This window comes from Equus przewalskii, chromosome 29 (genome assembly GCF_037783145.1).
Source record: "Equus przewalskii isolate Varuska chromosome 29, EquPr2, whole genome shotgun sequence".
In the NCBI taxonomy this organism is placed as follows: Eukaryota; Metazoa; Chordata; class Mammalia; order Perissodactyla; family Equidae; genus Equus; species Equus przewalskii.
This window is the reverse complement of record NC_091859.1, coordinates 1128857-1143998: the sequence shown is the minus strand read 5'-3', so window position 1 is coordinate 1143998 and position 15142 is coordinate 1128857. Positions and strand designations below refer to the sequence as shown.

The window sequence follows — 15142 nt, the reverse complement described above, 5'->3', positions numbered from 1 at the left end:
ATAGCACCCGACCTATGGGACAAATTCTCCATTATAAGTGTTCTCATACAATAGCCTTAAGAAATACTGATTGGTTTGGGACTGACTGGGATAGACGGCCCAGTATACATTGGTTAGCCCCTAATGGCACTCAGTGGTTATGTGGCTCCAACTTATGGCCTTGGCTGCCACCTGGATGGATTGGACGATGCACTCTAGGCGTCATCTGGATGCAAGGTAGAACTACATTTACTACATCTCTTACTGCTAACCTACCCAACCTATGACAATGCTAGACCCCTTCTGCCTTCCAGTGGTGTGATCACCTTGCCTCAATTTTCCTTCCCCATTTAGGGATCGAAAGTATGATCTTGCACATGGAAGCCCTAAACAAATTTACCACGAAGGCATTAAACAATACATAACATAGCCTTTCACTGCTTGATTTAGAAGTATTCCAAATGTGTAAGGCAGTCCTCCAAAACTGAATGGCACTGGATGTCTTGACAGCAGCACAGGGAGGCACTTGTGCCATTATAAAAACCGAACATTGTGTCTATATTCCTGACTACCATGAAAATATCTCTGGCTTCCTATCTGATATGAGCCACCAAATTAAACCCATGTCTGACCCCACCCTATCCCTAAATGATTAGTTGGACTCCTGGTCAGGACCAGGTCTCTGGACTACTATCAAAGTCTTATTCATTGGGTCAATCATATTGTTTGTATTTCTTAGCATAATTTGTTGTCTATTTCATTGTTTCTCTTTCACATGTAAACAAAGTTTCAGCTCCTGGACCACTTCTCATCAAATGATCTCCTTCTCTGTATACTTTGTCAGCCTTGGACTCCACAGGCATAACTTTCCAGTTCACTAACTTCCTGCCTATACCCGTATGGCCCCATTAGGGACAGCTCTACAACCTTGTACAGCTGGAAGTAGTTACAGAAGATTGACCATCGTCCATGTCCCCAAAGGATTTGGGGGCCAAATGGGTTCAGGGGGGATTTTATGACAAGGATCAAAGCTGCTCCAGGGAGAAAAGCTCAAGATGTCCTGCCCTACATACTGATCTATATCATCCTCTGGGAAGTATTGGACGTCCTGACCTGATCTGATCTGATTCTTACCCAAAGTTATAGGACCACCCAATAGCCAGACCCGACCTGCACTGATACCATTTTAATGACTTTTCTACATAATCTTTCTTTTGTCTTGTAAAGAAATAACTCACATACCTATGGCTTATAAATTTAGCCCTGCCCTCAACCCATGTTTGCAGCTCTTCACTGCCCATGGGTCCTGTCCCCATGCTACTCCAAGCTATTCTCTGAATAAAAGAGCAGTACTATGAGACCTTGAGAGTCCAAGAGATCTTTCAACTCCTTGGCTCACTGAGCGTGCATCACTTAGGATTTTGCAATACTTGAGGATTAAAGGATCTTTACAGAGAATTTTGTCTGCATAACGTATTTCTGGAAGGATGCAATGGAAACTGGTATCAGTGGTCACCTCTGGGGAAGAAGTGGCTGTCAGGGAGCAGACGAGGGAAAGGAAGTCACTGTTCACGGTGTACCCTTTCATAAACTTTGAATTCGAAATCATGTACAGGCATCACCTATTCATAAAATAATAGTAATTTAAAAAACAAATGTTTTATAATATAAAACCCACTCAAAAAGAAGAGCCTGCTTGGGGCTGACCTGATGGGTCAGTGGTGAAGTTTGCACACTCTGCTTCAGCAGCCCGGGGCTCACAGGTTCAGATCCAGGGCACAGACCCAGCACCACTCATCAAGCCATGCCGTGGTGGCATCCCACATAAAATGGAGGAAGACTGGCATAGATGTTAGCTCAGGGCGAATCTTCCTCACCAAAAAAAAAAAAAAAAGAGCCTGCAGAAACAATCCCAAGTTAGTGAATTGCAAGTTCCCACCCTCTGGCAGTCTCCTCATGTCTGTGTGGTCATAGGTGTCAGGGAAGAAGAAAACACTCAGGTCTACAGCGGGACCTTTAAATTCACTTCTGAACTCCCAACCCTTGTTTCCAGCTTCCAGGGCCTTCTCCACCTGGAGGGCCCACCCATGGGCACCTAAAAGACAACATGCCGCAAACCCAAGCCCTCCTCTTCTCTCCCTCTTTCCTTCCCTCTTCCCTCCAAGCCAGATCCTCCTCCAATATTCTCCGTTATTATTAGAAAAAACTACCCATTCAGCTTTCCAATCTAAAAACCTTAGCATTACCTTAGGGACCCCCCCCCCCACCTCCTCACCCCCATTAGAGTTGCCAAATATTGTTAATCCCACCTTGGTGATGTTTTTCACATAGGTGCCCTCTTGTCCTATCCCATGGACCTTTTCTAGTTTAACGCCTTATAAACTACATTCCTGCACTGGAATGTGAGCTCCCAGGCTGGTTTTCCAGCTGTTTCCTTCTCCACACTTCTCCAGCCCCCACCCCATCATCTTTCTCAAATACAATTTATCTGACCATGTTTAAGAAACTTGGATAGCTCTCTATTGCCTAGAGAATTAAGCCCAAATATCCTGATTTGACAAATGACCATTTACATCACAAACTGAAACAATATTTCCTCCCTAACATTTACCCTGTGCTCTGGCCACTCTGGTGCCACAAGCCTTGCTCCTTTGTGCCCCCTGCATGCCTCACAACCTTGCACTTGTCACTTCCTTGTCTTGAAAGCATTCCCTTCCTCCCACACCCCACCTTGTCCAAAAAAGGAATTCCTGTATGCCCTCCTAGACTTGCAGTCAGTTTACACCTTCTCTGGAAAGCTTTCAGGACTGCCCTCTGCCCTCCGCTAACACTTTGTACACACCCCGTTATAACCCTAGCCACAGTCTTTCACAATTATTTATGTTTCTCTCTCTCTCCTGCCAGAATGCGAGCTGCTTTAAAAAACAGCTGCTATGTTTTATTTATCTTTGACTCCACTGCACCTCCCTGCTAGCATTGCACGTAAATGTTTGCTGAATGAATTGGCTGAAAGTACTTTGGTAAAAATGTAACACATTATCCCCAAATTTTATAGACCTCTGTGGCTACAATCTCATTTCTTTGCCCTCTCTCTGCATACCTATTGGCACGCCAGCCCAGGTCTCAGGAGGGCCAGTTATTCAAAGGGAACTAACAAAGTGCCTGCTGTTTATAAACCCTCTGGGCTAGATTTAGAGATTGCCTTTCTAACTCTGACAATGCTCCTTTGAGCGCTTACTCCACTCTCAGTAGCATTTCTTTTCCAAATGTCTTGAGCCCTATAAGCAACCATGTTTACCCTGAAAACACTTTCAGGGAAGCTGAAAGGAGCTAAAAACCATGCAGTGAGCCTGAGGCCCTGCCCCCTCCCTGGTCTGTGGGCCTCCTGCCTGCCTGGTAGGAGGAGGAGGGGCCCCCACAGCAGCTCTGACCTGGGCTCACTCCACAGTCAGCTACTTGACTGCGGAACCTCTGCTCCCCCAGTGAAGAGCATGGCAGCCCATCAGCCACAAGAGTATTCTAGTAAAACAGCATCATAAGCAAAATGATAACCCCAGTGGCCTGAAAAACAGTGGGTAACAAATAAGGGTAGGATTAGGGGTAGGCACTCATTTGAACAGAGCCAAAAGGGCAGAGACCCAGTGACAGCTCCCAACTTCAGGGTCTCTTCTCCTCTTGGTTCTGCTCCTCCAGAGCAGAGGCTGCTCTGATGACTCATCCCAGAAGAGCGGCATCCGTCACTCTTCACTGCCTCGGTCTGCTCTCTCTTCACGGCACTTGCAGCACGTCCCAGCACTTGTACCTGATCCCACATTCCCCAACCATCTGTTTGTGTGCTGACCCTTGTCTCCCACGCATCCAGGAGGGCAGGGGCCTTGTCTTGTTCCCAAACAATTCAAGCAAATAGTAGTCTCCCAATAAATATCGATTCTTTTTTTTTTTTAAGCATACAGGTGCTGGGCAGGTGGTATAGTGCTTAAGTTTGCTCACTCCACCTCGGTGGCCCGGGGTTTGTGGGTTTGGATCCTGGGTGCGGACCTGCACACCGCTCAAGCCATGCTGTGGTGGCATCCCACATACAAAATAGAGGAAGACTGTCATGGATGCTAGCTCAGAACCAACCTGCCTCACCACACGCACACACAAAAAAAGCATACAAAGAAGTATTCAGGGCACTGCTCTCAAGTAGTTTACAATTTCATCGAAGATGTAAGCCCCAAGTTTAAAATGTTAAAAGTTCACATGATTAAATACATGTAACAGATGGACAATAAGAAGAGTAAGTGGCGGATTTTCTGAGGAAGGAGTGATTGTGCACAAGATGGCAAGAGAATGTTTCCCAGAGAAGAGAGAAGTGGCATCTGTCTTGAAGGCAGTAGAAAATTCAATGAGTTTAGGACCAGGGGCCAGAGTGTCCCACACTAGGAGACTGTACAATCCCGTGTGTGATCAAGCCGAATTAGCCACACATGCATGTTCACAGCTTACCCACTGCTCTCCACCCAATCTTCTGTCCCTCACCTCGGCCCACCTATTGTCCAGGAGAGAGAATATAAAAGTCCCAAAGACGGATTCTTTCAAGGAGAGCTGACAGAGCCAAGAAGAATCACAAACCCCACATAATCTAGAGGTAGTGGGCAGGACTGGAGGAGTGTTCAAGAAACAAGACAGTAGGGAGAGCACAGCACAGAGTCTGAGTCTGAGGTGATGAAAGAGACTAAAGAAGAAGGGAGCAATCACAGAGTCACCGCGCTGTGTGCACGTGAAACTCCTCAACACGAGAGAAGCCGCCTGTGCAGGGGCCCATGTGCCCCACCTGTGCGCCAACGTGCACTTTAACCCTGCACCTGCGTGTCCTCATCAGTAAACACAGACATGGCAACCATGCCTGCGCCACAGGGCTGCTGTGGGGACTGAATGAGCAGCTGCGTGCCCGGCTTGTAGGGTTACCCTTTTTATTAGAATTTTGGTGTGAGCCCAGCTTCTTTAAATGCAACATTGTCCTAATGGTCCATATGGATCATGGCTTTATAAAAGTTACACATTAGTTAGGGAGTAATATTATCAACAGTCTGGCCAAAGCAGAGGGTTCAGTGTTGGGATAAAGTTAGAGACCAGCTGGAGCAAGGATATTAGAGACCCCACATTCCCAGCTGGGGATCTGATCTTTCATTGGGCCCTGGCTTCCTTAGGTGAGTGCTGGGGCTCTCACTGGCCAGAAAGACAAAATTGCCATGGAGGTAAAAGAGGGCCAGAGCCACTTTCACACAAAGTGAGCACTGACCACTTGACAGTGTGGGTGCTCGTCCCGCCTGGGCTTCCAGTAGGGGTACTCACGGTTCCGGGGTGTAGAGGGGGTCCGAGCTGTGCCGCACGTACTGAGTGCAGTGGAACACTCTGTAGGCCAGTCCTGCCAGGAAGTCTCGTGGGCTCAGGTACCCAGCCACAGGCCTCACTGCAAAGCCAGACCTTTCTACAGGGGCAACAGAAAGAGCCAGCTAAATATTAACCCTGTGAGACTTGAGGGCCCAAGCAGGGCGTCCTGTTATTTATAAGGATGTTCTAGAAACAAAGTGATCAAGGTCCTAACACTCTTGATGGTTGAATGACATATACTGTTCACAGCTAGCATGTTTAAAAACTTCTGATTACTAAAATACACTCGTAGGGTTTCCAGGGGAACATGACATACACTAAAATGGACAGAAAGGTGAAAAGAAAATTTAAGAATTTAAATTCAGAAGCCAAATGAGAATCAAAAAGCTCAAATACACAGGAGAAGATTACAATCTAAAGTGATGCTTGCAACATAATACCTGGTGTCTTTGTAAGTGACACACCTAGGTAGGGATCCATTCTGCCATATGCGTTCAGTTAACACACAGCTAATTCACTAGCATCCTGGAATCAGTTCACACTACAGTTTTCTATTGTCAATACACCTAACTCCTTCATTCTGTAGTGCTGTTTTCTGTGATATTATGAAAACCTTCATATTAATTACTGCAATTTGAACAAGTACACTAAAACTGTACATGCCCTATTTGTCTATGGAAAGAGGAGACACAGTAAGCAGACTACAGTAAAATCTGTGAACTCTCCCTACACTGCTAACTCAGGCAGGCTGTGGGCATCCGTACTCTCAGCTTAAGGACTACCTAATGCTTCCTTCTCGTGAAGGCCCAGAAAATTCACAAGGGGATGGCTCCTCTTATCTCTGACACCTGCCCTGTAACAGCGCCCATGCGGAAAGCCTCAGCTGACTAGGAGAGTCCCTCAAGACTGCTAGAATGGGTTTGAAAGGCAAGAACTGATTCCACTTATAAAACAAGCCTGTCCTGGGATTTCTGGTATCTACATGGAAATAACCCCGTTCTCAGGCCTCCTCAGACCCAGCATCTCAGCAGTGTTATGTTCATTCCACCAAAAGCTTTCACTTTGGATTTTTCCCCACTGAATATCAGAAAGATAGGTGTATTTTCTTCTGTTTTATTTTATGTCAATTAAGCCAGTATTTCCCACATGTGGGACATGAAGGGTGGTACACAGAGGAACATTCTTTATTTTAATAGTTTTGTATTTTATTTTTATATGAATTTTTTAAAATATATATAACTATTGGGCCCAGCCCTGTGGCCGAGTGGTTAAAGTTCTGCACACTCCACTTCAGCAGCCTGACTTCACGAGTTCAGATCCTGGGTGCGGACCTGCTCCACACACCAGCCAGGCTGTGGAGGGACCCACATACAAAACAGAGGAAGACTGGCACAGATGTTAGCTCAGGGACAATCTTCCTCACAAAAAAATAATAATAAATAAAATACGTAACTATCATGTAAAGAACTTTGAATTTGTGGATATCATTGCCTAAAAAGTTTCCTTTTTAAATAAATTAGGCATTTTAAAAGTAAGTCAGTTAAAAGAAATAAAAACACAAACATTTACATTGTGCTTGTTCTGTGCCAATGAATGATGCAAAATGAGCTTCCCCGTATCTGGTTCACCAAGGGTTGTGAAAAACAACAACAATAATAATAGTAATGATAACTGAGACTCAGCTATGCTTAATGTGTGTCAAGCAATAATAAGGGCAGATATTTGTGAGGCAGATAAAATTATTATCTCCATTTGCAGGGAAGAAACTGAGGAACAGAGAAGTTAAGGTACATCCTCTAAGGTCACACAGCTAGGAACTGGTAGAGTGGGAACTCAGTCCCAGGCATTCTGGATCCAGAATCATGCTATACCGTACATACAACCTTTCGTAAAAATATTAAGTTGAAAGACAGATATGACAAAAATACAGAGTCAGTATTCTAATTACTGGGGTGTGAGAAACAATAAGGCAAAAAGCAATCCCAATATATGAGCAATCAAGCCCCTGGTAAATATATAGTATGCACACAGCTCCACGGGAGGCACAGAGGATGTGCCAGACACGGGGCCATCAGGGACAACTTATCTAGTTCAGCATCGACATGAGGCCTTTTGCAGTTAGGCGCTAAATGATACTGATTCGTGGTTCTCCATCTCTTTCCCTCAATAACAAATGTCCACATGGGAGGCTCTCCCAGTGTGCTAGGTGTGGTTCTTGGGATACAAGCTATCACACCATGCCAGCTCTCCTGAGACGCACATGATCCAGAATGAAAGCAGAGCATGGAGAGGTCATGACGGCTGCTGCTACACACAGGATTCAGAGGAGGCAGGACTTGCTCTGAGTCTCGAAGAGGAGACAGAATTTGGGTGGGGGGAGAAGGGAGGACTTTCAAGCACGGGGCAGAGCCTCGTGTGGGAGCCACAGAGCAAGAGGGTCTGTGCAGCTCGGCCGGGCAGGAGGCTCGGCAGGCCGGGGAGGGCTTTGAACTGACGCTGAAGTCCAGAGCTTGAGCGGATGAACCAGACGGCAGCAAACCACAGCCTGTGGTTCAAACTCAGATTGCCACCTGTTTTTGTACACCACCATGAGCTAAGAATAGTTTTTACGTTTTTTAATGGTCACATCTAAATGTCTACATAAGTACCTACATAATTGCCTCAATTTTGCCACTTGGCCAGAAAGCCTAAAATATTTACTATCTGGCCTTTTACAGGAAAAAAAGTCTGTCAACCTCAGTAAAAACAAAGGGGAGCCACTGATAGCTTCTGAGCAGAGATCCAGGAAGGCTGTGGTGCTTTAGGAAGCTTCGTGTGGGAACAGTGGGCAGGACAGTAGACGGGAGGAGACACAGACGTCAAGGTTGTTAAACGGTGGGACCTCAGTGTGAGTGGTGGCAGCGGGATGGGAAGAAAAGGACAGGTTCATGAGGGTCACAAAGTTAGAAGCAGCAACACTTGCAGACTGTGGTAAGCTGAATAGTGGCCCTCACGAGATGTCCACCTGAACCTTAAATGTGTCCCTTATGTGGCAACATGGACTTGGCAGATGTGATTAATTAAGGGTCTTGAGAAAGGGAGGTGATCTTGGATTATTCTTTTGGGGCTGATATAACCACAAGGGCCCTTAAAAGAGGGAGGCAGGAGGGTTCGAGTCAGAGAAGGAGATGTGACAAGAGGCTGGAGTGATGTATGGAAGGGGCCATGAGTCAAGCAATGCAGGTAGACTCTGGAAGCTGCAAAAGGCGAGAAACAAGCCTCCAGAAGGAACACAGCCCTGCCAAGACCTTGATTTTAGACTCCTGATCACCAGCGTAAGATAACACACTTGTGTCGTTTTAAGTCGCTACATTTGTGGTAATGTGTTACAGCAGCCATAGGAAACTCACACAAAGACTAACTAAGTATGGGGGATGGGGCAGGGATTCAGAGGAGGAGTCCTTAGAGGCTGGGGAACACAGCAGCACCGGCAGAGACAGACAGCCGGGAGAACGCCAGTTCCAGGAAGGGTGGCAGACAGCCGGCTTCCGCTTTTAGAACTGTCGAGCTCGAAACAGAGGAAGAGAGAGCACCGAGCAGAGAAACTGGGACTCGACCACAGTGAGGAGCAGAGGAGGAAGTGGGGCCACCAGGAGACTTGGCCTTCTCCCACTCCCACAGGAGCCCTAAGTTTTCCCAACTGCTGTCCCAGGAGGGCCAGTGAGGAGAGTGACCACACAAGAACATGAACTCGAGGTGACCCTGTGCTTTGTCTTGTTCACTACTATAGCGTCATCATCCCCCTTTTTCTGGAAAAAAGGGTGTTGCTGCATTGTGTGTCCTTGGAAGGCAAACGAGGATGTTGATGGGGGAAAGGCAGGCTGCGTGAGGCCTCACCTTTCAGAAACATGGAGACGTCTTCCAGCTGAGGCACGTTGTCCTCCCTGTAGCCACAGTATTTGGTCAGCAGAGGGAAGTTTTTCAGATACTCCTGGCAAGCGTGGGTGGGATAGAGTCTGGAGAGCTCCCGGAACACAACGCCCCACGTTTTCGTTTCTTCCTCTGTGTACTCCACCCGGGGAATGGGCTGACCACTAGGAGAGAGAGAAGACAAGAGAATGAATCTACCTCTGGGTCACTGGGTTAAGTGTCCACACCTGTCGCAAGTCAGATTCTTATAAAGTGGGACATCTGAGTGTCTAAAAGGACCCCATTAAGTATCATTGTTAAAGTAAATTCTAACCTTCTAACTGTGTGTGTGTGTGTATTTGGACTTCCATATAAATGATTTGATCAAGTTATACCTTCACACATCCTCATGGAAATTTGACAAGATTTATGTTCTTTCACTGAGATCAGTAACAAGTAAGAGTTCTGGGTTGGAAAGAACTGGTTTGGGTACAAAGCTATGCTTGGACCTTTTCTGCAATCACCTAACAACAGTAATAAACGGATATAATCTCTTAAAAATAAAACTGCCTCTGGGTTCTCTTTGTCCCTTGTTGGGAACTCACCCCAATCTCTAAGTGTAATTTTGAGATTATTTGTTTAGTGAGAATAATATCTGGGAAATACAAAAGACTATGCTAATTTTAAAAGTGAGAGTTTCGCAGACTGCAAAGTACAAGCACTTGTTACACACCATGCCAAGACGCACACACATCAAGGTCTCTCAGGCTAGGAGAGGAGTCAGCCCTTTTTTCTGTAAAGGGCCAGAAAGTAAATATTTCAGGCTTGTGCGCCACATGGTCTGTCGCAACTGTTCAGTTCTGCCATTGTATCTTGAAGGCAGCCACGGACAATGTGTAAACAAGGGAACCTCTCTGTGCTCTCACAAAACTTCCTCTATGAAAACAGGCAGTGGGCCGGATTTGGCCCACGGGCAGTAGTGTGCTGGCACCTGACGAGCACATTGACAGGTGCTGCTGGACTGGGTGGTCAGGGAAAGCTTCCTGGAGAAGCTGAAACTTAAGCTGAGCCTTGTTGGCCAGGTATGATCTGCAGGTTCCCAGACAGAAAGGGGAGGAAGAAATGCTGCTCTAACAGCAGCCAGCAGCCATGGGCAAGGAACGTAGCTCCTGGTGCAACCCGGAGCAAGGAGACGAAGAGGAAGATGGACCTGTGCTGTGCAAACTACTGCTTGACGGACCAAAATCTGAATTTAGCCTCTGATTAAAATACCTATTTTGAACGTGAAATTAGGGTTTGAGAAAACCTCTCAGGACACACTCGGCATCCACCTGCAGCACTGCCCCCCACTCACCCTGGCCACTCATCAGAGATTCAGTCAACAAATATACACACGCAACGTATTATGTTCCAAATATATACACAGAAAACTAGGAGTTCTGCTCCAGCCATCTCCACAGGCAGCGAGCGCCGCCCCGGGCTGCTGCGGCTGCGGAGCACCTTCAACAAGCGGGTCATGCGGGAGCACCCCCAGGGCAGCGAGAAACGGAAGGAGGACAACGCGGGGTAGGGCAGCAAACAGACCCAGCGCCCCCAGCCTGTGGGTGTTCCTATCAAAAAGCTTCCTGTCTGAAGTTCAGGTCCAAATGTGGTCCCACTGCCCCAAATTATTTCTATTTAACAAAACATGAGCTGCAGCACTTGAGGGATGTGGGAACAACACACATACAAGCAGGAGCAGAAATGAGCCCTCGCTCTCTCTGAGCGCCGAGGCTAGGCTCATCCAAACCCAGTTAGAATGGGATTAGCGTGGCTTAAATTTGGCTGTGGATAACAAATAAAAAATTACAACCTGGCAAACATTTACTAAGAATTTCAAGACCTGCTAAGCATCTGTGATGAATCTAGAATGAAAGTTTGAAATGGAAAGATAAAAATAGAAAGGATGTAAGGGAATAAATATACAAATGCTGTCATCCCAGTTCCAGAAAACTCAAAGAAATCAATGTGTGTCAGGTAAGTGAACAAAGCTAATCAGGGCTGTGCACCATCAGGAGGGAGGACAGCAACGAAGCTGAAACTGTCAATGAAATACTGAGAGGGCAGTGAACGAATTTTGAGGCCAGACTTTTCCCTTTGATACTAACCTGCAGCATTTCAAAGGGGAGCTGAATATGGCCAATAGGAAGCAGAAGAAGGAAAAAAAGTGTAAGCTAGGGTAGGAAGAAAGAGTAATACACATCTGTCACTGAGTGAATTTCCAGCATCGCCATCTGAGGAATACGTATGGTCGTGTAGATTCTATATGTTTCTGCTGCTGCTTCCTGGGTAACTAGCCAGCCGGCTCATTCGGCCACGGTCTGGTGCGCGCGCCACCCTGAGCTCAGTGGGTCTGACTACGGTTGCATCAGGAGCTTCTCGCCCCTCCAGCCCCTGGCCCCAGGGAACTCTTGAAGTTAAATGTTCAAAAATCAAGTTCATCACAAAGTAAAGCCTAGTTTTATCCATTTAATTTCTATTAAAAATATCCAAAATACAAAGAAAATAAGAAATTTCCCATTTTTCTCTGCAATTAATACAGGTATAGGATAACAGTTCATCTTTGAGAGCTTACTCTGCGCCACACGCTTTTTTAAGGTGAAGTGTTCTTACACGCAATAACCTATTTGATTCTCACAACAACTCCATGAGACAGACACTGTTATTATCCCCATTTTACAGATGAGGAACTGAGGCTCAGAAAGATGAAGCTCTTTGCCTAAAATCATGGAGCCAGGCTTAAAACCCAGTTAGTCTGGCTCAAGACTGGCTGTAGTCTTAACTGATTAGGATAACCAATGAAATAAAACTTATTCCAGACATCAACTTTCCATATACCAAACTAAAATAAGACTTCCAGGTGTGTGCGTTTATACATAGCAGCTCTCATATGCAGTCACAGGCAGCCACGAGACCAGCGTGCAGGCGTGGATCACACAGAGTGCTCGCGGAGCTACTCAGTTCTTTAACCATCTCGAGAAGACTGGAGGTCGTGCTGGGGGCACCAGGCATGCAGGGGCACCCATCTATTTTTTTAAAACTGTGAAATTTGATATTCGGAAAAATAAAAACAGTAGTCGTGGGAAGAAGCAGAATGTGCTGCACTTCTTTGTATTTATTACAGATTAATGTTCTTTTGTGAACTGTACCTCAGAAAGATGACAGAAGGGTATCCTAGGATATACACCCATGTGTTATGCATCTCTCTAGGAGGACATGTTATAATGTCTATGTAATGTTGTTGTAGTTCAGCATCCTAAACCTCTGTTCTGGTCCAAACTAAAGTCTCTTAAGTACTCCACATTCTAGAAAAAGACCCCAACAGCTGGAGCCAGTCCTCTCCTTGCAGGGCATGTTACCAGGCAGCAGAAATGGCCCTACCACCAATAAAGTCCTCTCTACCACACGCCTTCCACCTCCACCTCACCCACTGGTCTAACAGGGAACAAGATGCACAGCATTGTGAGGAGGCCAGTGTTTGAGGGGAAGGGCAGGTTTTTTCCCCTTCCCTGAGTGAGGAGGGGAGGCTGTGCCATGAGAATCATCTGGAAGGACTGTGGATGCCCATGAGAAGTGAGGCCTGGCTGCTTTTTCCCAGTTGGACCCGTGCTGAGCAGCAGTACCACAGGCCCTCCCTGGTGTGGCCACCAGAGTCGAGTAGCAGAAAGACAGTCCCTGGGGGAGTGTCTGGAAGCCTAGGAGTACGGCACACTATGAGGGAGAAGAGGGGACCCTTGATATGTGCCCTCTGAAATTTGAGGTTCCCATGAACGTGGAGCCTGATGTCCAGTGATCTATAGATTTCTAGAGGACCCAATGTGGTGTCCCTGAGAGAAAGATGGGGAAGCCTCACCCTGTCTAGTTTTGCTTGGGTCTCAGGATGCAGAAGAATGCTCCAGTGGTTCCCGTTACCCTGGTGAAGAAGCAAGGAAGGGCAGGTCTGTGAGAGGTGCCCAAGCCATAGTGTGCCCAACCCAGAGAAGGAGGTGGGGGTGCCAAGGCCAAGGGGATGCAGGGTGCATATCTGTAGGGGTGGAGATGGAGGGAATGGTCCTGCCCCAAGAAAACTACACATAACACTCTACAGAGACCACCCCCTCAGAAAGAATCCATCTAAACCAGGGTAAGTGTGGCCTGAGGCCTGCCCACCGCTGGCATTCTAACAATCCTATAAAAAGCCCTTAGCCACCTCCCTCCCTCCTCTCAGCCCCTACCTCCAGAGGAACTAGGTTCTAGAAGAGGGAAGGAAAGGCACACAGAACCAGAGCTCCCCATGCGTGTGCGCGCACACACACACACACTCACCTCCAAACTACTGAAGGGGAGGGAAGATACACTTTGAATCAAGTTTGAGATTAATCTTTCTTTCAATGAACAGGACTAGGCCTTAAATAGCCAAATGAGACTGTACTAATAATGAAAACGGACAGGAGATTAGATGTTGCTAAGGAAGCTGCTTCCCAGCAGGAAAGTAGAGTTCCACATGACACAGTTGAAAGTGGAGAGTGGGGAAAATAAAGACATTTCTGTTGGGATAAACCCTAACAAGATGGGACTCCTCCACAAACTAATTACATGCAAATATTATAATTAGATCTCTAGGGAATCTCCTCCATTTATATGGAATTAGTTGAGATTCTGGAATTCTCAACAACCACCAAAATTGTTATTCACAGATTCCTAATTCACTGGAGAGAAACAGACGTGACTTTCAGTCGTTTCCATTCACTGTAGATTTCGCCCTCTGGCCAAAGAATAGCAAACTGAGGCTTTATGAACATGATGGGGGCCAGCGCCCGGGAAGACAGTACCGGGAAAAGGACTAAGATGGTCACCATGGGGATTTACGCTGGATGACAGGACAAACTCCATGGTACAATAAGTTACTTGGAGAACACTAAGAACCTTCTTTGGAAATACTGACGGCTGTGGGAGGCATCTTTCTGCCTGTAAGGTTAAATACCACTCTTCCTAGAATCAGGGGCGTGATTCTGAAAAACCTGCTTTGTCCCTACAATGAGGAGTTGAAAGTGCACAGACAAACCAAATTGGAGGCAGGTACAGACTTGGTTATTCTAAGGAAGTCCTGAGCTCCTTAGAGCAAAGCTGTTTAACAAACACATATTTGACACTGAAACCCAGAGACACGTACCCCACTGAGGCTGAAACTGTGGGAGTTCTTTCTATACCCAGATGAATAAGCAACAATGCTTTTGTTTTATTTAACTATTCTATCTTCTCCTCCAGCACGTCTAACAGCAAGCTATTTTTCTTATATATATGTTTTTAAACTTGGGGGATTGGAAAATATCTAATTATGGTGGTGTGTCCTGGATGCCTCCTAGCGTCCTTGCTGGTGGAATTCCTAGTACCAGATGCAGTTTCCCTACTTGTGTTATCTTCAGAGGTACTCCAGTGCTGGGGAGCAGTTCACTCACTCAGTGGAGGAAGATCTGACAGGCTGCAATTGCGGTATTTACACCAAGATGGCAAGACTGACTGAAACACCATGCAGATTGTGTTTTTTGAGAACAGCTGGATTTCCTCAGTGGCAAGGACCAAACAGAACAGAAGGTAAACAGAGAATTGGTGAGGCGGATGGACGAATCTGATAAAAACAGAAAGGAACTCATTTCTACTTTATTTCATTACATGTTCCTTAGGGTAGGAGATGCCTTACTTATTCAAGAGCTGTTCATCTACCTGGAACAGACTGTCCCTCACATCTCTGCCTCATCTCTTCTCTCTCTCCCCACCTTAGGCGTTTCTCTCTGGATTGACACTTCCACCTGGGGGCTACAGAAAGGAAATGAGAAGAGGTGAAATGTGAAAATTCACCAACTTTGAAACTCATTAGCAA

At 46.3% G+C, this 15142-nt stretch overlaps 1 protein-coding gene across 1 annotated transcript in view; it reads right to left on the bottom strand.

The window, feature by feature from the left end:
• Positions 1-15142, bottom strand: part of TPH2 (tryptophan hydroxylase 2) — a 116250-nt gene that overhangs the window by 77726 nt on the left and 23382 nt on the right. The window contains exons 6-7 of the mRNA XM_008536811.2: positions 9232-9428; positions 5317-5452 (exon numbers count right to left, since the gene is read on the bottom strand). Coding sequence (XP_008535033.1) covers positions 5317-5452; positions 9232-9428 — 333 coding nt within the window. The remainder of the gene's footprint in view (positions 1-5316; positions 5453-9231; positions 9429-15142) is intronic.